Source organism: Haemaphysalis longicornis, unplaced genomic scaffold (assembly GCF_048455015.1).
Source record: "Haemaphysalis longicornis isolate Haplotype H1 unplaced genomic scaffold, Haemaphysalis longicornis Haplotype H1 scaffold_6, whole genome shotgun sequence".
Lineage (NCBI taxonomy): Eukaryota > Metazoa > Arthropoda > Arachnida > Ixodida > Ixodidae > Haemaphysalis > Haemaphysalis longicornis.
The window spans coordinates 114,526,094-114,551,862 of NW_027526407.1; the positions used below are offsets into that span (position 1 = coordinate 114,526,094).

Genomic DNA, 25,769 nt, shown 5'->3' on the forward strand with positions numbered 1-25,769 from the left:
GATATGGAAGGGGCTGGGAGGAGAGGACCAGGAGGGGGAGGGGCGTTGAGTGCATGTCGGCGCTCCCTTCTCGTTGGCGCCCTGTGAGACCGCACTGGTCGCCCATCCCTAAGACCGGCACTGGCTTAACCTTAGCGCAGGCTAGTTATAACGTTGAAATCATGGGAAGCCTCGTGAAGCATCTGAGTTTCTACATCTGCTCAATTAAACGAGCAAGCGTAACAGTTATTTCACAGAAGAAAAAAGTTAAGCGTTGCGAATATAGTCGGGATTTCAAAGACACAGGATATGTCTAAACTAGCATATCTGTCTTTCCATGCAGAGCCCATATGTTGAGCTCACCTGGTCACGTAGGTTTTGCACATGCCGGTGTTGTTTTTCAGAGCGTATGGCGCTGTTCCCGACAGCAATTGGTGCTCTAATACCACCTGTACGCAGGAAGCTTTGGTATTTATTTATCAAAACACCTCCGAAGGTCCTCACGCCATAGGTTATTGGAAAGGTGGTGGTTAATATAGCATAAAAAATATACTCACTGGGAAAAAAAGAAAACAGAAAATACAGCATATGTGCGGTTATCCTTGGTAAAGGCAGGATGTTCACAGTGGAGGCAAAGCAAATGGAAGCCAGGATATAGATCCATCAGGCTTCGACATGCATCCTGTAAATCGTCTGCCCATCTGTTGTTATCCACAAACTAAACGACGGGTGACCTATGTCGTTTTCTTAAACTGTTGCCATGTTTCAAAATACAAATTTTGGCTTATTGTACTGCACGAAAAACTCAACCAACGAACCGAGTGTGTATAAAAGGTTCGCGTTGATGGGAGCAGTGGTATTGCTGGTTTTGAGTCTCGTGGGTATTAATCCAAGATGATTGCTTCCATTTACCTGACAGCCCTTGTTGGCCTTTCAACGTCAGATACCCAGACGCCGCAGCTGACTGTATGTCCAGGTAAATCCTCTTGAACTGTCCAGTTAGGCACGATTCAACGTATTCGTATCCACAGTTTTGTTTTTGGGGCCAAGGCTATGGGGCTGTAGAGTACAGTCTCTCGGTTTATATTTCCCGCCGTTCTTCGGAATAAAAAAGAAAAGAAACCCATGTCGGGGTGGATTCTGAGCATTTCAATGACCGCCGTGTTCAGAATTTGTCATCAATATTCCGTTACTGCGAATCTCGGGGAGGTGGTGTCAGCGGATATGGTCGAACACCACGCCGGTGCTCTCACCGCGAGTAATACCCCTGCTACACTAGGGTCCCAATGTCATTTGAACCAAATGTCACTTGACTCAAGTGGGTTGCTTCGAATGCCATTCAGAATTCGCCGTGCTACACTACAATTTAGATGGCATTTGAAAACTTTCACAACTGTTCGCTGTCCTGTAGTCGCGCTGTTGGTGCCCCGTTCCGTTTTGATACACTAATACAACAATCAAACTTAGGAGCAGTCCAAGGCACTAAAATGATATCAAATTAGAAGAGACACCAGTTTTGACTCTAAATATGGCTACCTTGCGTCGTTTTTTTTTTTTTTGCAACTGAGCCACTGGTTTTCAGAGTATGAAAATTAAATATGTTGATTTCGTATTTTAAGTAAATAAACAGTGAACAAAGTTCCACAAACAACAATATTTTGTTTGTTTTACGTACCGAATTATTATATTTTTATTGCCGATCCGAGGTCCGAAAGTGCTGGAAATGGCATTTGAAATCTTAAATGTCTCTCTCGGCGCTCATTTGGCTCGAACGTCATTTGAGCCAAATGGCATTTGAAAACCTAGTGTAGCAGCACAACTTGGCATTTGAGTCAAATGACATTTTGTTCAAATGACATTTGGGCCCTAGTGTAGCAGGGGTATAAAATATATACGGTGTTCGAAAAAAAAAGTAGAATAGAAGTATCTGTTGAGTTCAGTTCAACCCGATCCAATTTATTTCTAACAGACAATGTTTTCAGTAATTGTACATTCAGTATACAATAGGAAAATACACACTGCTGCCAAGGCAAATGACGCAAGAGCTGACTATCTCACGCGTACCATAGCCTTGCGTCCTCTATATTTTGCATTGCTATGCAGCATTTGACGACAATAACACAGTGTTCTAGCGCACGCGACAAAAACTGCGCAGTTGAAGCAACTTGGAAGCCAACTTCAAAAACAGGGTTTAATTTTGCAGACTGCAGAATCAACAAAAAACAGAATAAGAAACGGTACGCAGAGCAGGATATACAAATACACGGCAATTACTTAACAAGGGGCTTTTACACGTTTTTTTAAAACATAGCAACTGTCTTTTACTGGCATGCTATTTCAAGCAATTGCGGTCAATTATTGAGAAAGTCAAATATGCGGAATTCTTTTGACTGTGTTTCATTAGACGTTCGCATTCCTTTTTAATATACGGATCCTGTATGAATTTCCAATCGCATTATGGCTGTTTGTAAACTGATAGAAACAGGGCAGCATCATTATTTAAGTCACTGTAAATTCGCCGACCGATACCGTAAAGGTAGATTCGTTCAGTTATTCGGATTTTCTGTTTTTCGACCTTAGTTGTGCGCGTAAACAGCAGATTTTTATTGTTAGGATTTTATTTAAGAGCGCCATTATTAATATGCTTGCAAAGCTTTTGTGTATATGTTGTTATGTATGAGAAATAAGACGCCAGGAAACACCGACTTTTAAAGTGAACAAGGGAATTTATTCGCTGGAAATGATGTTTTTTTTGCAGGCCAAGAAGAACAATTGCTGAACATTTCAAGTTTCACCATTGAAGGCGCCACATTGGGCACCACGTTAACGGGTAAAGCAGATATTAGCTTTACCGAGCAGTTAAATGACGACCCTAGGCTGCACATCGGGATTTCCAGGGCGGATGGCACGGAGCTTCCATGTATCCAGCCTCCCTGGCCGTGGTGAGTGGTGGTGTAATTGATGCCCCTAAAGTCCCTAGAAAACATAACCCCATCCTTTCTTATCCTCGAGTAAGGCTAGAAATAAAATAAAAATTGATTTATTTGCTGAAGAAACCAATTTTTCGTTGAAGAATCCTTCGTTGAAGAATTTTGCACAAATTTAAGGTCAAAACAACTTTCGATCAGGGTTTCGCTTTTTGTGCTGTAAATTTTGGCGCGGGTCTCAGCTTTTCGGACGTGTTTCCAGCGGATATCCCGTTGCCAACAATGTTGTCTTTGTTCTCCTTGTCGCTCCTCGTATTGGCGGTGCTCTCCAGATTCCTAGGTTTGCGTGGCCTACGCATAGATATGCTGAGATGACAATGGAATCAGTTGGTAGCGGGTTGTTTTCTTATACATCAAAAACTAGAGAGGCATCTGTCTTCCAGGGGAGCTGCCACGACAGCAGTTGGCGCAGCAGTATTCGTTACTGGGGTACGAAAACGGTGTACGCTACATGGTTGGCTGGGTTAATAGGATCGTCCCGGCCGGCTTATAAGCAATAAGTGCGTCTTATACTTGTTTGTTTGTTTTGTAAAAAAATGGAGGTCTGTGTGCTATATCGGCGATTCTAAAGAATTTACGCTCTTTTATGTCTATTGCTAAGGCACAGACGTCGACACAAAAATTACCGTCCAATTAGTGGCTAACAGCTTCTCTGTTGGTCAAATGCTGTCTTTTTTTTTCAATCGTCCAAACCGTTGTAGCACACATAAAATCGGGCATAGTTTGTGTGATAACACAACTGCGGCATTGCAGTGCCTCTTTGCGCATATATACGTAGAAAGGGCGGCAGTTGCCTTCTAGCGGAGGTTACGTAGCAATTGCGCGATTTCCTTCTTCGGCCCGCTATGAAGCCTAGAAGCCTGTAAACAGGCATTTCAAATAAAATGCATGGCTGGTTTTGATTTTGAAAAGAGAGATTGCCCTACATATACAGATCCTATTACGGGGTTTCGGAACCATCGTACCACATTACTGTATTGTCTGTACAGGGATGCATATAAGGTAACTGGTTTTCCGCCAACGCGGTACATCAATACTCTATTGAACTAAAAATTTAATTAATTCTGTGGCATCGTTACCTGTATACCCTTAGCAAGATTTAATGCGCGTCGTATACCATAAATGGCCGCTCCTTCTCTGAAGGGTAAATATTCCCACTATGTTTTCGATTAACACACACTGTTCCCTTTGCCACTCTGCGTTTGTGGCAAGCGAAACTACGCACGCGGTTTTCCATTCGCAGGTGAACAGGTCGATTACAGACAAAACATTATTAAGCTACGCGTTCTTGGCTTTGCTTTAAGTGAGCTACCCACCCCCTTCTGCTTACCTGAAGTGTAAATTTCCGTGATGCTGACTTGCAGTCGTCTAGCAGCGAGAGTTTTCTCACAAGTTTTAAAGCGCAGCTTGCTCTGCCCCGCTGATGACACCTAAAAGCGAAAACACACTGCAGGAAAGCCAACTTTGTACAATGGGTTTTACAAAACGATGACGATGATGAACGAAGCACAAAGTGCCTCAAAAAAAAAAAAAAAAAACAGAGAAACGCTTCTCGTGGTCTGAATCGCACATACGAAGCCATCGGCTTCGGAGTCTATTTCATGGCGCCATTTGGATTTGTTTCGTTTGTCACATGGTATTTATTGCACTGCAGAAAAATGCAGGAAATGACGTATACAACACATTACAACTATGACACTGTGACGTGGGCGAAGAAGTTTGTATTTTGTCCTTTGACTCTGGTGGTCGCATGAGAGAAAGCTTGTCTTTTTCACAAGCTTATTCTTAAGAATGGGGTTTTGATTTTGTTTGTCGGTGATCACAATGTCCTGTTGCTCGTGCTTTCAGTAACCTGAAGCTGTGCAATGGAGCCACAGCTGCGGAGGAAGAACTTAATGCTGACTGGGACAACAGGTGCCCCATCGAACCGGGAAAATACACAGCTCGCCTCTCGTTTCCTCTTCCGGATAATATTCTCACGAGAGAATATTTAGGGGTAGGGAAAATTCTAAGAGTTTCCTTAAACTTTTCGTGTCGGTTTTTTGCGTCACGCGATTACACTAACCACTCCCACGAGAAGAAAAATGCATTACGAACCTCTAAAAGCAGCTTATTTACGTTCGCTGTTGAGCGAAGAATGGTAGCAGGAATTATTTGAGAGGTAAAGTAAGGAGGGCGCAAAAAAGCCCGAGACGTTTGACCCAAATTGATTGATCCGCACGGCGCATAATAATGCACGTGCGGAAATTGCGTTTTACAGTGCAAAAACAAAACAGAAAAAAGTTTTACATCGGCCTAAAGACAGATTAATGGTCGTCTGGCGACATCCATAAGTATAATCGCAGGCGTTAATTACCCTAAAAGTGAAGCGGTGGTCAGTGTAGGTGCTAAATGAGTTCGCATAGCAGACAACTACAAAATCTCCTAGCAAAGCTAACTCTAAACGTTCTGGCGAAGCTAGCTCAGTCATTTGGGTTTTTTAACCCAAAGATGGAATTTCGGCAGGTTCAACGGCACAAAAGCTGTTATTGAAATCGTTGCAAAGAAGGGATTCTCCTACTTGCAATATGAGCTACAACATTTTTATTTAGAAAGCAACCAAATTCACCACATTTAAGTTTGCCGGCCGCAGAACACATGAGTTACACTAAGGTGACGAAAAGTTCGCATTGTGTACCACCTTTTTCTTGCAACATTTTCCTTGCTCGTTCAGCTTCGTGTAGTCTCTCAAGCATGGTGGAGCCACGTTTGCGCCATGGCCATGAAAGATAATGCACAGTGGAGGCAAAGCAAAAAAAAAACAACAACAACAACACAAGTCCTGGGCACAGCCGACAGTGTTTGGATGACCGCAATTAAATTTTTTTAATAGCTGGTTCTACTGCTATCACGAAACAGCTGTGAAATCTTACAGGCAAATAAGCTGGTGGTGGAGGGGTGTAAAGTGGCTTACAAACGCGTACGGAAGGGGGCCAAGGGGGAAATGAACAAGGCCCCCAACTTTGCGTATTGTTAAAAAAGGGCTGAAAAAGAGGAAGAATAAATGTTAATTGCTCCCATAGAATAGGAAGAAAAGAGCGGGGTACGGATGTCGATCATCCATTATTAGTTTTTCTTCTTTTAACGTATATTCCCCAACCTTACGCAACTTCCATGTTTCATTTTACGTCTACGACCAGCTGTTTTGTAATTATTCTTAGAGAAACAAAAATGGAAAACGAAAATTACACCATCTTCCCACGTGGGAACCCTGAGGGGATGCAAAGCCGTGGAGTAGCAGCGTGTTAATTGGTTGTTAGAGTAAAGACACGTGTAGTAGCGTAATAAATGTCCTCTTTATTTATCTAGTAGTGGGGAACGTTTTGCGGCTTCTCGTTCTCGCCGAGAGGAATCCGCTGTTCGACGCTGGCGTTTCGAAGCGTTGTCACGTTGTCAAACGCCAGCGTCCATTGTCAGCTCATCGGACGGTGCAGCGTTGTCATGACATAAAGCAGCAACTGAAGGGAGCAGCGGCGTGGACCTGGTTATCTGAAGTAGAGAGGAGGAGGGGAGAGGAGGAGAAGCGCGAGTAGGTGTTGTGGAGAGGTGAGAGGAGGAGCAGTGCGCGGTAGCACACAGGTGGTGTGGAGAGGTGGAGGGGAGAGAGAGTGGCGCTATTACAGCTGTTGTGGAGGGGAGAAGAGGTGTGGACGCCGGACCCCGGACAACGGAGCCTCGACTAAGAGATGCTTTGCATCTAATAATCGAAGGTCATGCAGAGTACGTCCAGGGCATTCCTAGTTATTTTAGTTGATCGCGTGTATCAAACCATACTTTTTATTTTCTTTATTTATTTGTGTTTTGTTTTTGAAGTCTCAACCTTTCTTTGTTCGATAGTCGTCCTCCACTGAAATCAAATTCTGCGAACACCCCTGGTAACTGAGCACGCTGGGTTTTAGAGTACTGCTTAAATGCTTTTTTACGGGAATCCCTTCTGGGGATTCCGACTCACATGCTTTCTCTCTCCTCAGTCGGTTTTCTCCCATAAGAAAGCTGAAGTGCATTGGATGGCGCACAACAACTTGAAAACTTGCAATTTCAATGAGAATAGTCTTTATTCCGCAATGTGACATAAATGTTCGTAAGTATTTTGAAAAAGGTTGAAAAAAAGCCTTGAGAAAACTTAGGAACTGTCAGGACCCATTGCAGACTCTTGATTAATCCTTGCATTACCAATTACGCGAGATGTGCAGAACAGGTGGTAGGGGTTCAGAATTTAATCTTTGAAAAAACATTTGGCTGAAACTTTCAAGGTCTAATGAACATGATATAATGCACTGGTGGAGGCACACAACGTAGCCCCAAATATTAGTTAAACAAATTATTCTTAGTGCGCAATGGAAGGCGACTCACAAATATTTAGTACAGCATATTATCTATATCAAATGTGTAGTGAACAAATATAGCTGAGTTTCATAACGGAAAGTTTTCTTTTTGAAAACATTGAAAATATTAGTGTTAAAATATTTTTCATAAATTTGTTTTGAATTTCCCGCCGTGAGGTTTGAAAAGTGGTTATTGATCACCGTCATGAAAACACAAACAAAACACCGGTAAAGATTTCACCCTGCACCGCCGCTAATAGCAATAGCAGGTGTTGTGATTTGCCTAGCTGTACTGCATCGGTGGAAGAAAGTACTTCTTTGACAATAATGCCAATGGGTGGAAGAAAGTAGTTCTTTGCCAATGCCAGATGCAGAAGAATCCGCAAGGTTTCTTCCCAGGACTATACTAAAAATATGTTGACGCCCTTTTAACATGCAGAAACATAAGTAATCACTTGTACCCGCCTGGCTTCTTGCGGGTCTCGCCAGATTAAAGGGACAAGCTCTATCAGCTACGTAGATAAATAAAATAGGAATTTGGTCTCACACTGTAGGGCTAAATGTTGCAACAAAGATGCCTCAACAAATATGAAATATTTAAACCATGAATATGGCCACGAATAAACTGGGACTAAGAAGCACACCACTGACACCTTTCGCGTTAGTTCACGAACAAAGTGTTTTATGATGGGCGCCATTGAAGATGATGTATAAACAACTTCTGCTGACACCTTATTTCACGATGTTTGAAATTCTGTTGTGTATATTTGGTCCTGTGCATGAGGGGGGCATACGGAATCGTTCAAATAAAGGCCATTGAAAAGACATCCAAATTAATGGGGTTATACAGGTAGAAGCTATATTTAGGCTGTCAGGCGCACCGTTGTGTAAGGCTGTAGACTAATTTCAATTACCTAAGGTTCTTTACCGTGCTCCGAAATATTGATACCTTGGTGTATTATTTTTTCGCCCCCCCCCCCCCCCCCGAGAAAACGGCTAACACGGCCAGGAGCCAAACCACGTCCTTGGACCCAGCAGAAAAACGTCTACAATGCTGTGGTTGAATATAAGTCGCTTACTGTATCAGCAACACTCTGTAGCCACTGTAGCAAGCACACTTTGCACGTGTAAACAGACACATTAGTGTCAAACTTTGTGAATTTTTTTTGTTTATTGTATATTGTGTTTCAGGACGGGAATCTTGTCGTCACCCTAGAAGTTGAGAACGACGGGAAAACCGTGGAATGTGTCTCGCTACCCGTCAAAGTTGACGTAGATTGACAACTGTTTTTACCACAATGCCTTGAATATTCATCGAAGAATAAATGAATTGGCGATGTTTCATATAGACAGCAGATTTTCTCTTTACATGCACGAAAAGAACGGATTTGAAAAATAAACAAATTCTTTTCTCAAAAATACCTTGAAGAAAATTTCTGGTTCGTTTTAAATGTACCACGTCGGCTTTGATGTCCATTTTAGCTACACAAAGAGGTGGCGCTTCGCAAGTGATGTTTTTTAAGGGGGTAACCACATGAAGCGACTTTGGCGTGTGACGCGACAAGGGTAGCCTAATAGTTTACAGTTTGCTAGTAGTGTGGTCGCCGTCCCTACAAAATACACTGCCGCCGGACCAGGTCCCCATTCACTGTCGCTTGTGCCGGCCAGAACGAGCGACACTACCTGCTGTCAAGGAAGGTTTGATTGGAACCGACTGTTTAACGATTCTCAGACTATTCATCACTAATAAGGGGTAGCTGTTTGTATCAGCGTTTTCATGATACCAGGCCATGTTAGAGGTCTGTTGATACTCTTTGCAGCTTGAAAACCTAACATGTGTTGTTTATGTATTATAATAAAGGTTTTGTAACTTTCATAATTTGTTGATAATGGCAATAATGCACCAGACTAGGTTGATAATTATGCGGAAGTTAACTCTAAACACCCCCGTGATGAGTGTTTCCCTGCAGTGAATTTACGGTAATGTATAAGCAGCGCATGTATGCTCGTCTGTCGATAGTACTGCCGATGCTTTTTTCACTTTCGATATTTGAACTGTCGGTCATCTATCGACAATATTCAGAGATGCGCTATTTATAGTTATGCATCGCCCCTCCGTAGCCATTGCATGTGGCCGGCTATAAAGGTCATGTTTCGATTTATCCCTTGTTATGTCAGTTCCCCTGGTAAATATAAGAAAACAAAGTCGCAGGTTGATTTCAGCAAACAGGAACTTTTGTGCGAAGTGAGGATGCTGGTTTAGAAGGATACAAGGACCAGGGTAGTAAAAGGAAACAGTGAAAGCCAAAACAGCGAAGGCTTTACCTTGTATACGTTGGTTTTGTACTCGGTGTTCTAATTTACGGGAAAAGGGAAATTAAATGTGGTGCACAGCTCTGGCTTTTTCCAAGTGTTTAGTTTCCTACCCCAACAATAAAAGAGACCAGTTGGCGACGGAAATCTGTTACATGGGAAAGGCTTCAATCTAACACTTTCCCACACGCCATTTCCATTGGAACTTCTCAGACATGTAATCACAGACATGCAAATGGTGCGGCAATTCCTCTTCTTTTATGACGCACATGGTGTCGGCTTTTTCCATCGAAAAGCCACAACATTAACCACACACGTAAGCATCTCTAGCACTGACCAATGAGAGACTTTTGTTGAGCGACCAAGACCACTTCATGAACAAGTCAACAAGCTGGCGGAGGACGCCTCTAGGGATTAAGGACCCATGGCTGCCGTCTACGCGAAGGGGTTGACACAACTCTACCGGGAATCAACCTTTTATTATCAGCAAGTGATGTCGAGGTTTACCTGACCGCACATGGATGCGGAAACCATTGAAAATCGTGTCAAAACGGCGCAGATTACTTCTTGCAAAGCGTTTTCATATAACCTACTGTCCTTGTACTCTGCTGTTTTGTGTGCAACAAGGCTAGGCGTGACCACCAGTTTGTTCGGTGTATTTTAATAATTGAATAATGTAGAGCTAGTTGAAGCATTATAAGAAGCTTGTAGACGCAGCGTCTGTAGAAGAATTAATTACCGTTCATAAAGCATTGTTCATAAAGAATGAATGGCGGGTAACGACATGCTGTTTTCAGGTCGATACAAGCCCTGCATTTCCTGTCAGCACCCAACGCTGTCTACTGGTTCCCTTTGAACAGCCTTTTTATTTTTTCGAGCAGCTGCTAAATGACCGCCCTTGCTTCGTCATTCGGAGCGTTGGCATAGAATCACGGGTTTTGGCGCGAACGCCACGTGGCCTCAATCCCTAGCAGTACTAAAACATTTATAAGAACCAGTGACTTTTAAGGCGAAACTTTCAATGCCTCACTAATAGCGGGCGTTCCTTCGCCAAAAGGCACTCCAGGAAAGCTAACTCAGTTTCGCAACCGATGATGATGATGATGATGATGATGATGAGCGGCACACAAGCGCCTCAGGAAAATAAACGCTTCGCGTGGTTGGAATCGAACCTGCTTTTCTCGCGTTGTAAAGCCGATGTCTATCTGATGGCCCCATTCCGATACGGTCGAAACAGTTTGGAAGCCAGCACATAAAGCCTGATGAAAAAAAATCAAACATCCCTTCGCCTAACGGCCAGCCAACGTCATACTCATATTAGGTCGAGTGGTAGTTACCGGTTTATCACATTTGACTTGAAACTGGGATGTCATGCCTAACAGCACACTGTGGAATACTTGCGACGCTCCTTTGTTTACAGGGCGCCAACCTTACCCCAAGTTAGTTATAATCTAGAAAACACGAGATGCTTCTCTAAGAGTTGGAGTTCCTACTTTCGAAGAATCAACAGAAGGAGCCTAAGTTTGCTTTCACACTAGAACATTGTCTCACGTCAGGATTAGATTTGGCGCGATTTTAAAAAGGCAAGATATGTTCAACATAGCATTCCTTTTTGGAAGTGCGGAGCGCATATGTTCAGCTCATCCCACTTCTCATTTTTGCTCGTAGGGAAGCGTTTCCATGTAAGGGGTATTTTACAGAGGTAATGGAGTGGTTTCCGACAGTAATGGTTGCCCATTAAACAATTTTTGTCACAAGGGTGTTTTGTTATCATTCCCAAAACAAAAAGGGAAGATCGCTGTGGAGGTAAAATAACGTAAATCAGACAGAAAAAACCACCACACGTCGACATGCATCCGGCAAATTATCTGCCCATCCGGTGTTACCGACGTACTGAACGGAGGCTTACCTATGCCGGTTTGAATATCTAAAATACAAATATTGGCGTACTGCCTGGGAGGCTAAACCAACCTACTGCGTATAAAAGTCACCGTTAGTTAAAGGGTGGTGTTTATTGGAGCAGTTGTAATGCTGGTAACAATGAACATGGGTATACAAAAGATGATTGCTGCCGTCTACCTCTTTGCTCTTGTTGGTCTTTCAGCGTCAGAAAACCAGACACCGCAGCTGACCGACTGTCCAGGTAAATTTACTTGAAATGTTGAGTTAGGGTCGACGCAATGTATTTGTCTCCACTGCTGTGTTTGGGGACTGAAACAGGGGGCTGTGGAGCACTTAGTTTCACGTTCGATTCCACTAAGTTCTTCGGTATTTAGAAAACCGAACAGCGAGGAAAATTCTAAGCACGCCAATGAACTTCCGGCCGCCCAAATTTATACCCAATCTTCCGATACTGCGAAACCCGTAGCGTAAAATTAGTGTTGGAAAGTATGCTTTAATTCCAGTGCCGGTGGCCTCACCGAAAACATATAAGGTCGGGAAAAAGAAGTAAAGAAGAGTTTATTCCTTTGTGCGCGTAAACATCTTACTTTCCGTAATGTTGTACGTATACTAAAGGTGGCCATTATTTAGTGTTTTGAAAATTGCGTGTTTGTTTAAGATTGTTTCGAAAAACGTTTACAAAGACTACTTGCGCGCAAGGTATGAGAAGAACGTAAAGATATATCATTGAGAATACCGAGTTTCAAAATAAAAAAATCTATGAACTCCATAAGTGCGAAACAATTTTTTTTTGCAGGTGAAGACGAGGAATTCCTGAAGTTTTACGGCTTCACCATCGAAGACGCCACGTTGGGTGGTACGTTAAGGGCTCACACAGAGGTTAGCTTTACCAAAGAGTTCACTAACCCGACGCTACACATCGGGATTTCAAGGCCAGATGGCACGGAGCTTCCTTGTATCAAGGTGCTGTGGCAATGGTAAGTTATACTAGACTTGATTAGTGTCGTAGTGAAAAAAGCGACTACATTGAATGACATTTCTGTCGATGGCGCGTTGGCTTCCGCTGCTGAGCTTTGCAAACATTTCTGTCTAAGACCAACTTGTGACCGGGTTCTCGATTTTTAGCTGTTTATTCGGTCTACGAAGGTTAAGTTGTCCTCGTACGATTGGTCACCGTTTATAATATTTTAAGGCTGTTGAGCAGAACAACAGGTCATCATGGGAGCTACTTTTAATGCGAAAGCTGTAATGTGAAATGCGAAAACCGGGGTTGACGTTTGTGTCGGCTCCTACGTCACGAATCATTTAAGCATTTCACAGTGCAAGACTGAACTCGCCGGTAGCAAAAGGAAGCCATGCCCTCAGTGCCTCACAGTTGAAGTGTGTAGACGAAAGAAAGCAGCCAAATAAGCGAACAGACAAGTAGCGAAATACACTATGGTCTTCAACTGTCCCAATTTGTTTAGTTGCACCAGCTCATAATTTACACAATAAAACTTGGGCCAAACGAGCGGCCACACCGAAATATACAGACGGACGAGAGCGGGCCCATGTCACGACGGATCAATTCTTACTAGGTCCGCTCGCTGTAATGGTTCAGCTGATAACAATTGCTTGATGACAAACAAAGTGTTAAAACAAAAGTGGGTAAACAACGATTAAAGTGTATTTGAACCAGGTGCGGTTAAACTCACATTTTTTATCTCTGTATCGTTTTGTGGTACCAGGGAGGGAGAAAGAGGGGGTTGGCACAAATACACCTTCGTTTTATTCGGTTTGAGAACCCGCTACTCCCCTTGGCCGCCACAAATATCCGCTCCTCTATGTGACGTGACGCAATGAGCGAGAACAAATTGCGTGATATAGAAGCTTCCGAGCAACTTACTTAAAGCACGTCATTATGGCGGAATTGCTGAGCAGAATAAGAAGAAACAATTCAAACGATTGTCGGGCAATTAAACAAGCAAAGAACCGCTTGTAATAAGTAAACTATATAAGTTACACCTAAATGGTCACCTACGACTGGGGAAACGAGAGGCTCCAGCCGTTAAGAACGCCAAGAAAGGCAAACGGGAAAAGTTGTTCATAATTTGTACTTAATGAGACGGATATAGTTTTTGAGGTGCGTAGAGGAGAGAAAGGGGAGAAAAACCTCCTTCCCGGGTGAGATCCGAACCCACGAAGTGCGCAATACTGCTGCGATGCCATACCGCCTAGGCTAGCGGGGCGGCTGCACTGTCTTGAGAAGGAGTAAAGGAGTAAAACACGCATCAGTAACAATTCATTACCTTTGTTATGTTTCAGCCCAGTACCCTATAATTTTATTACCTCGTAAAAACGTTCGTGTGCTGGTTTAGTCGTGCCATCTAGCAGCACGAGTGTTGTCATGGCTTGTTTAGTAACCATTTTGTTTTGCTTGTGGTCCAATATGACGGCGTATATGCATGCAGTGACCTGAAGCTGTGCAATGGAACCACTCCTGAAGAGAAGGAACTAAACGCGGATTGGGACAACAAGTGTCCCATCGAACCGGGGACGTACACTGCACGTATGTCGTTTCTTTTTCCGGATACCAAGGAAACCCGAGCATTCTTTGGGGTAAGTTGGCCTTGAATCTCTTTTTTTTTGCTTCGCGTTCAGGCATTAACGACGTCGTTTTTTGGATGGAAAATGATTTGAAATGAGTCATACTACCATGTACCACGCTGTTACGCTAATAATAGTGATCTTAGCCATTAAAAGACGTTGGAAGCTCACATAGCAAGGCGTCCTTTGACGCCAATGGATTAACCATTGTCTGCAAATTTTCATGACAAACTATAAATTACGCTTTTAAATTTAAAAACGTGAAACAAAAGCTTCATCCAGGCTAGATCCAAAGTTAAGCGCCCATTCAGGTAGCCGCTGCAGAGATATTCTTGGTAGTTAATAACTCACCGAGATTGAAACGTAAAATTGATTGCTATGGGTGTCAGAGCATGGTAAATAAAAAATTCAATATATTCGTCTGGTAAAGCAAGCTTATTTGTTTACGCATTGTAAAGCGAGTGTGGGCTATGAAGGAAAGTTTTCTGCCGGTTGTATTGCAAAACAAGCTCTCGGTGGAACCCATAGAGAGATTTGGGCTGGTATGACTGCAATGCGAGCTTAAACACTTTTACTTAGGGCGCATTAACTCTAGTACTTTAATTATGCGAATTGTGTTTTGCTCTTCTGGCAAAGCAAAAATGCCGAGAATACACAGTCGCACACAAGTTTCTCCCTCGAAACGCATTTTTGTTACCTGTACCCTTGTGCTTCGCTACATTGTACTGCAGCCCTATCCCATTCCCGGCGATAGGTTATTCTAAAACGGCGGCAAAGTAAAGAAAACTACCCGCGTCCAGTAGCTTCCTAATCCAGTGAAGGGAAAATAAAAGCTTTTAGAAACCAGAAATAGCAGATACAATGTTACACTCAAGAGACACGAGAAAGATATACTACCAAGAGTTTTTTTTATTTTTATTTATTTATTTATTGATACTGTAACCCTCACTTGAGGGTCATTACAGGGAGGAATATAAAAAAAAAACAATACACAATGACAAAACAGACATTAGGTTTCGTGCTGCCGGTAGTACAATTCTAGCGAACACTCAAACGCTTTGACATTTGAACTAGTAACAGCGTACTCTGGAAGTCTATTCCACACTTCTATGCTATAAGGAAAAAAAGAATTCTTAAAGCCATCTAGACGCGCCCAAAAAGGCCTTAATGGTTGACTATGGTTCAACCGAGCTCCTCGTTTGGGTGCAGGTTGTATGTATGTGTCTTTATTTATTTTCATTTCGCCTCTTATCATTTGAAACAGGAGTTTTAACCTTTGCTTTTCGCGGCGCACTTGCAGGGGTTCTAGCGTACATGATTTTAACAGATTTGTGACGGATTCTGTCCTCCGGTACCGCGAGCAAATGAAGCGCACTGCTGCCCTCTGAATTTTTTCTAGCTTATCTCTCAGTGACTGCTGATGAGGGCTCCATACAGAAGACGCATACTCCAAAATAGGGCGAACAAATGTCTTATATGAAAGTAATTTGACATCTCTAGGGGCATGTTCGAGTTTTTTCCTCAAGTAAAACAACTTTCTGTAGGCCTTTGAACAACCTCCTCAACATGAGTGTGCCACCCCAAATCGCTGGTAATAGTCACCCCCAGGTATTTAAAGCTGTGTGTTCTGGTCAGAAAGTTATTTCCGATTTTATAATCATATGCGAGTACAGATTTCTTCTTGGTTAGATGGGTGAACGTAGTCTTTGAAAAGTTAATTTCCATCCCCCACTGGGCGCACCAATTATGCAACGCTTGCAGACAGCGATTGATTTTGATTTGGTCGTTTGTGTTAGTTACAGGAGCGTAAATTAAACAATCGTCTGCAAAAAGTTTGATTTTAACCGGGCTTTCGACAACTGCGGAAATATCATTTATAAAAATTAAAAACAACAAAGGACCCAGAACAGATCCCTGTGGGACACCGGACAGTACTTTCAATGAACTAGACGTGCAATCATCTACACGTACTTTTTGTTGACGGTTCTTTAAATACTCGGCTATCCAATTTAGTATATCTGAGCTAAGTCCTAGTTGCTGAAGCTTAAAAATTAGTTTGTTATGAGGAACCTTACGAACGCCTTGGCGAAATCTACACAAATGACGTCTATTTGTTGGCGAGCTTCGAGAGATAAATAAAAATCATGAACTGTTTCTATCAGTTGAGTAACAGTTGACAACGCCTTCCTGAATCCGTGTTGGTGGAGATAAAAAAACTCCTTTGACTCAAGAAAAATAATAATGTGCCTTGCTATGAAATGTTCAATGATTTTGCAACACACAGAGGTCAGTGAAACGGGGCGATAATTGTTCACATGAAGCCGATTGCCAGCTTTGTATATAGGCTTTACAATCGCAGTGCGCCAGTCTTGCGGTAATGAGGACGTTTCCAGAGATTTTCTGAAAATGATTGTTAAATAAAAGGACGACCATTCGGCATAACGTCGTAAGAATTCACTGGGAATTTCATCTGGTCCGTTTGCTTTTTAGTGTCAAGCCCTAGCAAGTGACTGAACACCCCTTCCTGCGTAATAGAAAAGGGCTCCATTGCGCAGGCGCGCGGGCAAGCCTGGTCAGTATCCACGTGATCGGTTTCATCTATAGTAAAGACCGACTGAAAGAACTGGTTGAAAGAATTAGCTATCTGCAGTTTTTACTCACCGTTTCGGATCCAATTTTTATCTGTTCAATTTCTTCTTTTTTATTTCTCAAGTGAAGCCAAAATTTTTGCGGGGAACACTTAATGAAGTCAGCAAAGGTTTCGGTATAAAGCTTTCGTTTGGATTCTTTTAATGCTGTCTTTAACTGACCACGCCATTGTACGATTGCTAGTGCGCCTACGGTAGTTCATGAGGAGTACAAAAAATTTACTACTCTCAATTTCAAACTGTAGGGTTTGTATCGTACGTTCCCCGTTTAGAGCAAGTTTGTTGCGGCAAATCGTTTTAAATCGTCCCACTTACATACCTTTCCCTCACACGGCTCCGAGACACGACACACCCAAAGTTGAAGTCCAGTTTACAGCCTATAAAAAGTTATAATCCCCAGTTCCTGTAATATAATGTTGTAAGCGCAAAATGAACGCGAAAGTCTGTTTTATTCTCAAGCAGGCTGAATTGAATTTTGAAAAAAAAAGTTGAAATCCATCAGAGCACACAGCAGGCATGTTATGCATTTACTGCCTTGGCTATCAAGGTAAATGCGCAGAAAGCACTTTGTGCGTTAAAAATGTCAGCGTTGTAAAAAAGATAACGCTTCTTAAAATTTTACTAGCCACGCAAAGGGAATAATGCGACACGTTCATCCACACACACTAGCACCAAACTTCAGTTTCACAATGGACCGCTGGATGCACAATACTAAGCAGTTGTACACTGCACTATCTGTTTTTAAATATGTATCATGTTAAATTAGTGGTGCGTTGCAGCAACGAAAGGTCATTTATTTAATACCAGTGGTGGTGGTGGCGTAGTTTGTCCAGGTCGTGCTAGCCTTCCATTACACGCAATCAATCCTCCACCCGAGTGGTACCTGATGCGTCCAATATATGCCTCCTTCACCATGAGTCCGAGAGTTGTGTCCGGAAGGAAGCTGATAACGAGGCGTGATACCTCTTTGCGTAGTGTCCAATGACCTTCTGGAAAGATGATGTGGTCCAGAGTGATGTGTGGGGCTGTTAACTTGCACATCGCCGATAACAATGTTGTCCGTTTTGCAGCAAACTGTAAGAAAAACATTGCGTAGTGTTCCACATTTCGTAACACCACACATGCTGCGCAGAGGGGCGATCGCACTAGCACCAGTTTTTATCTCCAAGGGGTGGTCTTCGCTGACGGTGTTCGAATGCTGTATAATAAAGTGGTATCCGCTCTTGAGGCCGCTGATGCGATCGCATGACATGCACTATCATTTACAACTACTGTGAGTTGATCGTGCCTTCCGTATCGTCTAAAGAAGGGAGTTAGCGACCATTTTCTTGAAATAAACTCTGCGTGCCCACCAACATTAACCTTGAAAAATGTAAAAAGATTCGTGATGAAGTATTTTTGATAACCTTGATTTTAATTTCACGCTGATCAGCCTGAAACATTACAAATAACTGCACACACAGAAACCCCCGAACAATTGAATGAATAAAATATCGTTCTCCTCCGGCTATAGAACCCGTGCATGTCTCGCCGTCATTGTGTTTTGCCTCGCAGTATTGAAGAGCTAGAAGCAAGTAGGGGTTTAAAAATTTATTGTCTAAGAGCGGGTAGCAAAGAACGCGTTGCAGTTTTTGAACGTAATGTTGAAGAACGACATTCGCGTAATTACAGAAATCATAAACGCAAAATATTTGATGTTATGCGCATGGCTTGTTTTGAGTTTTCTCCAAACTGTTGATACCCTTAAAATAATAAGCAACCGAGGTTAATAATAAATCAGTTATGATCTGCATGACAGGATACTGTGTAAAATATTCCTTAAGAAAGTTTTTAATCTTTAAACTGTGAGTAGCACCAAGAACTAACAAACATAGCGTGGCCGGGTATTTCACAAATAACGCCATTCTTCATAGCAGAGTCCTTCAATGCTTTACTGGTCACGAAACTGCTCCGTAACTCAATGGGAGAGCTTCATATGCTGCGTTTGGCCGCCGCGCGGTGGCGCCACCCTCTCACTGAGGTCGCTCCTCGGGCGGCGTTGCGCTGGCTCGAACGGCGGAGCCGCGGCGAGTTGTGTTTGTTTTGTGCGGAAAAAAATGTAACGTGCATATCGCGGTCTTGTGATGCGACTTAAGTAGTGCACCGACGATGCCGAACATGTGTTGCGTCCCGGGATGTCATTCCTTGTTCTGTTGACCGAGCAACGGGCAGCTGTGTGAGAAATGGAGGGGCGCCATTCCAAGGCAAGCAACGGGAGATTTCAGCTTCGATTATAAGTGTGCGACAGTGTGTGGAAATGCACTGTGTGTGAGAATGGAAAAAGCAGTGTACCCTTTTTAGAGCATGCTGGACCTAGAATTGTACAAGGCTATCTTAAAGCCGAATTTCTGTCATATCAGTCAGGTTGTAGCGGTACCTTCATTACCTGTTTGCAAACTTGTATTACCTTGCGCTCAGGCTCGCGTGTAAAAAAAGCTTTGGGACGTCTTTGTGCTCTTACTTTTCATATTTCCGCGAATTATCCCTTAGGGTTCGTTTTGTTTGTTTTGTAACCGCGCGTGGCCGATTCCGGTTTCTTATCTGGCGTGTCAACCGGAGCGCCCGTTCGCTCTTTTTGTCGTACGTCCCGTCGGGCATTATTGTTTGATATGGAAGGGGTGCCACCTTGTCGCTAACTTGATTTTTTTGTTTCTTCGACAATGTTCTCGATTCTATTTCCGTGGATCTGAAATTAACGTTCCAAGAGTAATGCATGCATAGAAACGCCGCGCAACTCACTTTATCGACGTTCATCTGTTCACGTCACACTGCGGACTGCTTCTTCGATGTTTGTGTTTCATTCTAGTCTTTTGTAGTGCAGGAGATCGCTAGCTCACTGCGTTCAGAAAAGCTTTGCGTCGTTCTTGGCTACGTGGCAATATTCTGTTTCCTCCGTGTGCTGCACATCGCCGCACGAAAAAATAAATTTTTGTACGCGGGACCACGCTCGTTTGTCTCCCTTCGAACATTGAAATTTTTTGTTGTGTGTGATAAAATCAGTTTCATTGTTCTTTTTTCACTCCCTGTTTTTGCAAGGATTGCAAAGCCTGGAAGCAGAAAGACACATGGTGCAACTTCGTGTTTTGATCCTTCGCGTTTCTGCAGCGTTTTTAGATGTTCTCAAGTATGTACCCACTCATCGAAACGACAATACTATTGGGCTATCTCTTTTATCGTTCTGTCCATTCCAGAGCAATCAACGAATTCATTAAGCGTAGTCTGAACGACGCGTACTTGGTTTCTTTCTGTTTTTTTTTGTATTATCGATAGGCCCGCAGCAGTCCGTGACTGCACAGCTACCGTATGAGTGGTATTTACAACTTCGCTTTAAGAAAAGAAGCAATATAGATTTAAAATCCGTAAACACGACGGCGCAGCGCTTGTGCCAGAGCACACAGAAGCCGTTGCCGTTCGCGGCCGAAGTCTACGGTAACTTACTTCGAAAAATAAAACCCCATTGAAGGCAGGTGATAAACACAATAACTGGATTATTCATCGCTAACTACTACGAAAAAAAACACACTTAATCAGCACGCACACACCAAAAACAGCGAGCGTTTGCACGCCAAGAGCTAGCCAATGCTCCGCACGCGCGGCGGCTGGATGACCTTCGTGCGGCGGTGGCGCCTGTAGTGGCGGGCGCGGTCCCTATATGAAGCAAGCGCCGAAGTTTCGTGACCAGTAAAGCATTGAAGGACTCTGTTCATAGTAACTGTGCCCATCTCTTCACAACTACAAGTTTCCTGATCATCTGGTGAAACAATCTCTTGTTTGGCGACGCATGAACTTTTTGTATCCTTTGTTTTTGTTCATTTGTGCAGCAGATTGTATCATTCACTTAATAAATATTTGACTGTGTCAGCAACATATAGCAGCTCAGCCAAGAATGTTGGTGAGCAGGTAAAGAATTTTGGTTTATCATGTTATGTATTTCAGGATGGAAATGTTGTGATCACCCTCCTAGTCAAGGACGGCGATGAAACTGTGGAATGCGTCTCACTACCTATGAAAGTTGACGTCGACTAACCAGAATATTTCTGTGACATGGCTTTGACTGTTTATTGGGGATTGAATAAATCAGGGAGGGCCAATATGAACAACAGGTTTTGTTCTCTTATGTCTTTTGGAACATGCCTGCAGCTGATTGAAAACAACTCACTTGTAAAATAAACTCATTTTTGTATAAAGCTACCTGACAACAATATACTACTTCTAAGAAGTGGAATTTCCGAAGACGCAGGCGCCAAAATATATAAACGCCGCGTATAAAACTAACAGCATGTTCGGTGCATCTCTCGGCTACCAGCACTAATTGACAGCCTCGATTAAACAACTTTTGAATGACTTATTTTTTATTATACCTGCATTGCTATACTCAGTTAAATTTCTGAGCAAACAAATGAGAGATTAGGAAGTGGGAAGTAAACTGCTAACAAAGAACACCCTCGTACATTACCCAAGCATCACTTGGACAAAACGATTGGTATTTTGAATTCCTCACCCACTCGAGCCCTGAGTAGAGGAGATAATTTAAAGCGATTTTCGCACGTAAAAACATTGCGGTACGCTCAGCCGAGCCAACTCGAGGAAACACATGGAGTGGAGGACATACTCAAAATATGGCCATTAGGAATGCACTTGCGCAGTTTGTAAAAAAAGGGTAAGAATTTACGGTACCGAAAAAAAATAAAAGTTCCTATTTTGTCGATCTGTATTTCATTCTGGAACGTGAATGGACGGATTAAAATATGTTTATTGTTTCAGAGTTAGGTGTATTGACTAAAAATTTTCAAATGTATTCCAGCGAGACTTAAAGTAGGTATCGTAGATTTATGGGAGTTTCCATTATTATCATTACTGCGAAGAAAGCGCACCGCCCTTTTAAACATTTTTTGCGTCTGTAGGGGCGTAGGCAGCATATGCTTACATATTTAGTGCCCGAGCAACGCATGCGCTTCATAAGATGAATTTTCCCTGCACATTGTTAGTACGGCTATGAAGTGGTACAAAACTGGATAAAGAGCTGATCCGTTCTAGGGTGCATTGGCGAAATATTTCGTCACGCATTACTACCCGGGAAGAGTTCGTACCCACGTCGGTTGAACGTAGTGCATTTGGTTTGGAGTTGCTTTGTTACGGAGTATACCTGATGGTGCTAATCGTGGTAAACAATGCCCCCTATTGGAGATTATGTACTTTTATTTGCTTGTGGCATTTAAAAAAAAATGCAACACTGATTGCTGCCTTTGCATAGATTTGGAGACCAACAAACAAGGTGCTCTGTTCTATACACAGCAGCCTACACATCGTGTGGATGCTAACCTTGGTGAAAAAGTGGGAGTGTGTTTTTATGGCCAAGGAATGTTCTAAATATACTGTGCCTGATATACCTAAGACTGTTAAGGGGCCCGAGCCTTAGAGTGTGAATTCGTTTTCGGAGAATACTCAGCTATGATCTCGTCTAGGTTTACTTTACCTTAAAGCGTTGTGCCAGCTTAAGATTATGACTTAGGTTGGCTCTTCGACTACACTTGTACATTCACTTCAGCATTTACAAAGACTACACACACGTTTATGCGGATGCCTTGGTTACTGCGGATGCAATTGCTATCGGCATGTGGGTCCGGTCGGCCCAGTGCTCCATGAAAGAAACAGTAATTCAGAAAACTGTCTCGACCACTACTGAACCGGCAGCTGTGAGGGCTGCCTTTCATTGCGTCAGTCAATCCCATCCAACAATGGGTAATCTTTTTCGTGATAAGGGGATGGTGGTTGTTCCTTACACTCACCGCGTGGCTCACCGACCGAAGAAGGTTGATGGGAGGTTTGATTTTAAGGTTGTGTTCTCTGCAGTAAACAAATTCTATTCTTTATGTGGGGCTATTGCCAGAAAAGCCCGCCAAAGGAAAGAAATTCGAGGAGAAGGGTGCGGGCTCAAGCATGGAAAACAATACGTAAAATGTGCGAAAGGCGTTGTTTACGAATCCAGTTCGATGGCGGTGGATCTTAAGTATAGGCCAGACGGGCAGGTGCCTGAACATCCGTCTTCGAGAACGTTCCTCTTCTTTATGGGGGACCCATGTTCCCATTTATCGGAGCACTGTAGAAATCATGGGTGTGTGCCTCTGCTTTGAAAAAACAGCAGTTTTATTATGGTACTCCAAGCAACGTACTCGCGAGGTGGCGGAGGCTTACTTCATCTTTTTGTACAATAAGAACGAAACTTGTGTCAGCACCTATTGTGTACCCCTTAACGAGGAACTTGCCTATCTTGTAGATGGCTTTCACTAAATAGGCGGTAAATCTCTTGGCTTCACAAGGTTCGGTCGCACTGCTATCGATGTGCCAACATTCGCGCGGAACGTTGGCCAACTGTTGCGGCGCATGTGTGTTTGCTGATTTCTTCCCCATTGTTGTTTAGTCATGTTGGTTTTGTACCGTAAGCTACACTGGCCGAGGTTGAGTAGTTCCTCGTGGACCCTGAAGGGCCGTGCTGCGCAAGCGCGAGGAGCATTGGATTGGGTTAGATTTGATTGGATTAAATTAAATTCTATTGGATTGGATTGGAAATCCAATTTAATTGGATTACGGGCATCTAGAGAACTGGGTCTGCACATTTGCTGGTATGCGCATTCCAGAGGAGTGACGTCATAGCCACCGCAGCCGTACTGGCGCTGGCGCGTGCCCAGCTATGCGCCTCCGTTGCGCAGTAGCGAAGTCTGTCGGCGCACCGGAGTCGCTTGATAGCCATTTCGCGTGGCTCCTGGAGAGACGTGCTGCGCATGCGGGAGCAGCAGTGACTGGAGTGGACAGGACTGGACTGGACCGGAGTATAAAATCAGGGAGACCGGGGTACTTTCTTCGTCAGCCTTACGCTGATAGCTGAAGCGGTCCCGGAGCTCCCTGCCTGGTAAACAGACCGGGAGCCGATCCGTCGGAGCTTGATCTAGGCTCCGACGGCCACCGTTTGAGACTTCTACCCTTCACCTTAAAACACATCGCCACGGTTGAATACAGCTTATGTTTGGGGGCTCGGGGTCCGCGGCGTCACCAATACCGTCACCAAGATTACTCAAGGTGCCCCGTGCGGGGCTTACGATAATCTGAAGTACGAACGTATCTTGAGATCGCAAACAGTGCAAGCGGCTCAAGATATGTATTGGTTTGCGCTGGGAACTTGATATCTTCCGTTTTAAGTGCGAATGCACTTCTTAAGCGACCCTGAATCACGCGTCCACCGCCGTCCGTCCGTCCGTCCGCACCACATACCCACTTAGGGCGATTGGCCAAGAAGAGTTCCTAATTTCTTTAGCACATACCCACTTAGGGCGATTGGCCAAGAAGAATTCTTTCGCATCACCCGTGCATTCCCACTTCCCCATCGACGACTGCTGCTTCGCCAGGAGCGGAAGTCGGGGCGAGTACTGCGGCGTCTACCTCGTCGGTCACGTCTACGCGAACCTCGTGTCGCACGGCGTGTCCACCTCGCCGGTCAGGGACGAGTCGCCGTACAGTGCCGTCTACACCGACGCGTACTCGGGCGACGGAATCGTGGTCGTCACCCTCTACCTCGCGCCAAACATCTCGCGCGACGACGTCGTCGAATACGTGGACGCCGCGATGGAGAGTGTGGCCAGGCGCGTAAAGCCCTCGGACCCAGTCGTGGTTGTTGGGGACTTTAACGTGGACGTGCGAAAGGGCGGCGAGTGGTTGATGGAATACATGCTCGCCAACCACTCAATGACGTGCCTACCGCTAGAGGCTCCCACCACCATCAACGGCAGCTACATCGACCTGGCCTTTGCGAGGAACTGTCTGATACGCGCGGTCTTGCAACAACTCTTGACCGTACATTTCAGTGACCACAAGGCGGTCATAATGACCGTCAACTACAACGACAACACCAACAAGTGCTGAATAAAGAATACTGTCGTTTCACTTTACTTGCGTGTGTGTGTGATCTCCTCGAACATACACTTTAATTCACCAAGATTTCCAGAGAACGACTAACGGGGTGTGTGAATCCCCACTTGATCACGCGGGGGTGTTAAATGCAACTAACGGGCGAATGCCAACACAGTTCAACATAACTCCCCCTCATAGCATCACCCGTGCATTCGCACTTCCCCATGCTCCCCTTCGGGGAAATGCGGGTGTTTTTTTAATTAGTTCTTTCTTTTCTTCGCTTTCTTGATATTTTGGTTCAGCGTTTACCCTTACGATTTCCGTGTAATCTTTCCTGTCTCAGCTTTGTTGCACCGTTTTCTCTTATCCGATTTCGGTCGATTTTTTCCTTCCCACTCCTCTCGCAATTTCCAACATTCGGTGTACGCAACTATAGCCATGCCAATATAACGCACCAAGCCCTCCCGCCAAGAGGGCTGACCTTACCAGTTCACATTACACAGCCGTCTCTCTCGCTTTCTCTTGTACACTTAGTTTGTTTAGTGGTAGCAGGGGGCTAGAAAAATAGGCTGGATGTCAGAGGAACATTAAAAAAAGTTTAATTTTTAATAAAGCATAAATGCGCGAGTCAGCCTAGGTTGAAGTGTGCCATTTTCGTAAAGAACTAGAAAACACAAAGAATTGTTCTAGCGCTGATTCTTTTAACAGAGTTGTGGACGAATCAAATGCGTCACACACCGTTATCTTCGAAGGCCACTATATTCTTCGAAGCAAGCCTACAAAGCACATCAACGTAAAAGCCCAAAGGTAGATGAAAATTGAAATATCAGTTATGGGAGCACTGGGCATAAGGTCAAGTGGATACTGAACTCGCTTGAGAAAATAAAAGACAAAGGTTACGAGAGATGCTAAAAAAGAAGTACGGTATTCTCACTACCAGATGTCGTTTAGAGGTAGCCAGGACGCTGCAAAAAATCAAAACTTAGGGGCAGCGAAATCGCCTGAACGCATTGTGACATCACATGTATTGAAGCCATGCACGATTT

General features: G+C 43.7%; 2 protein-coding genes across 2 annotated transcripts; both read left to right on the forward strand.

The window, feature by feature from the left end:
- The first annotated feature begins 814 nt into the window (after positions 1–814).
- LOC144141901 (uncharacterized) lies at positions 815–8,698 on the forward strand. Its single transcript, XM_077673369.1, has 4 exons — positions 815–955; positions 2,738–2,921; positions 4,815–4,962; positions 8,522–8,698. Exons 1-4 carry the CDS (start codon positions 874–876, stop codon positions 8,609–8,611), a joined length of 504 nt encoding a protein of 167 aa, XP_077529495.1. The 5' UTR covers positions 815–873; the 3' UTR covers positions 8,612–8,698.
- Positions 8,699–11,666: 2,968 nt separating this feature from the next.
- On the forward strand, positions 11,667–20,881 carry LOC144141902 (uncharacterized). The gene is made up of 4 exons (XM_077673370.1): positions 11,667–11,786; positions 12,342–12,522; positions 13,996–14,143; positions 20,755–20,881. Exons 1-4 carry the CDS (start codon positions 11,672–11,674, stop codon positions 20,842–20,844), a joined length of 534 nt encoding a protein of 177 aa, XP_077529496.1. The 5' UTR covers positions 11,667–11,671; the 3' UTR covers positions 20,845–20,881.
- Positions 20,882–25,769: the final 4,888 nt, after the last annotated feature.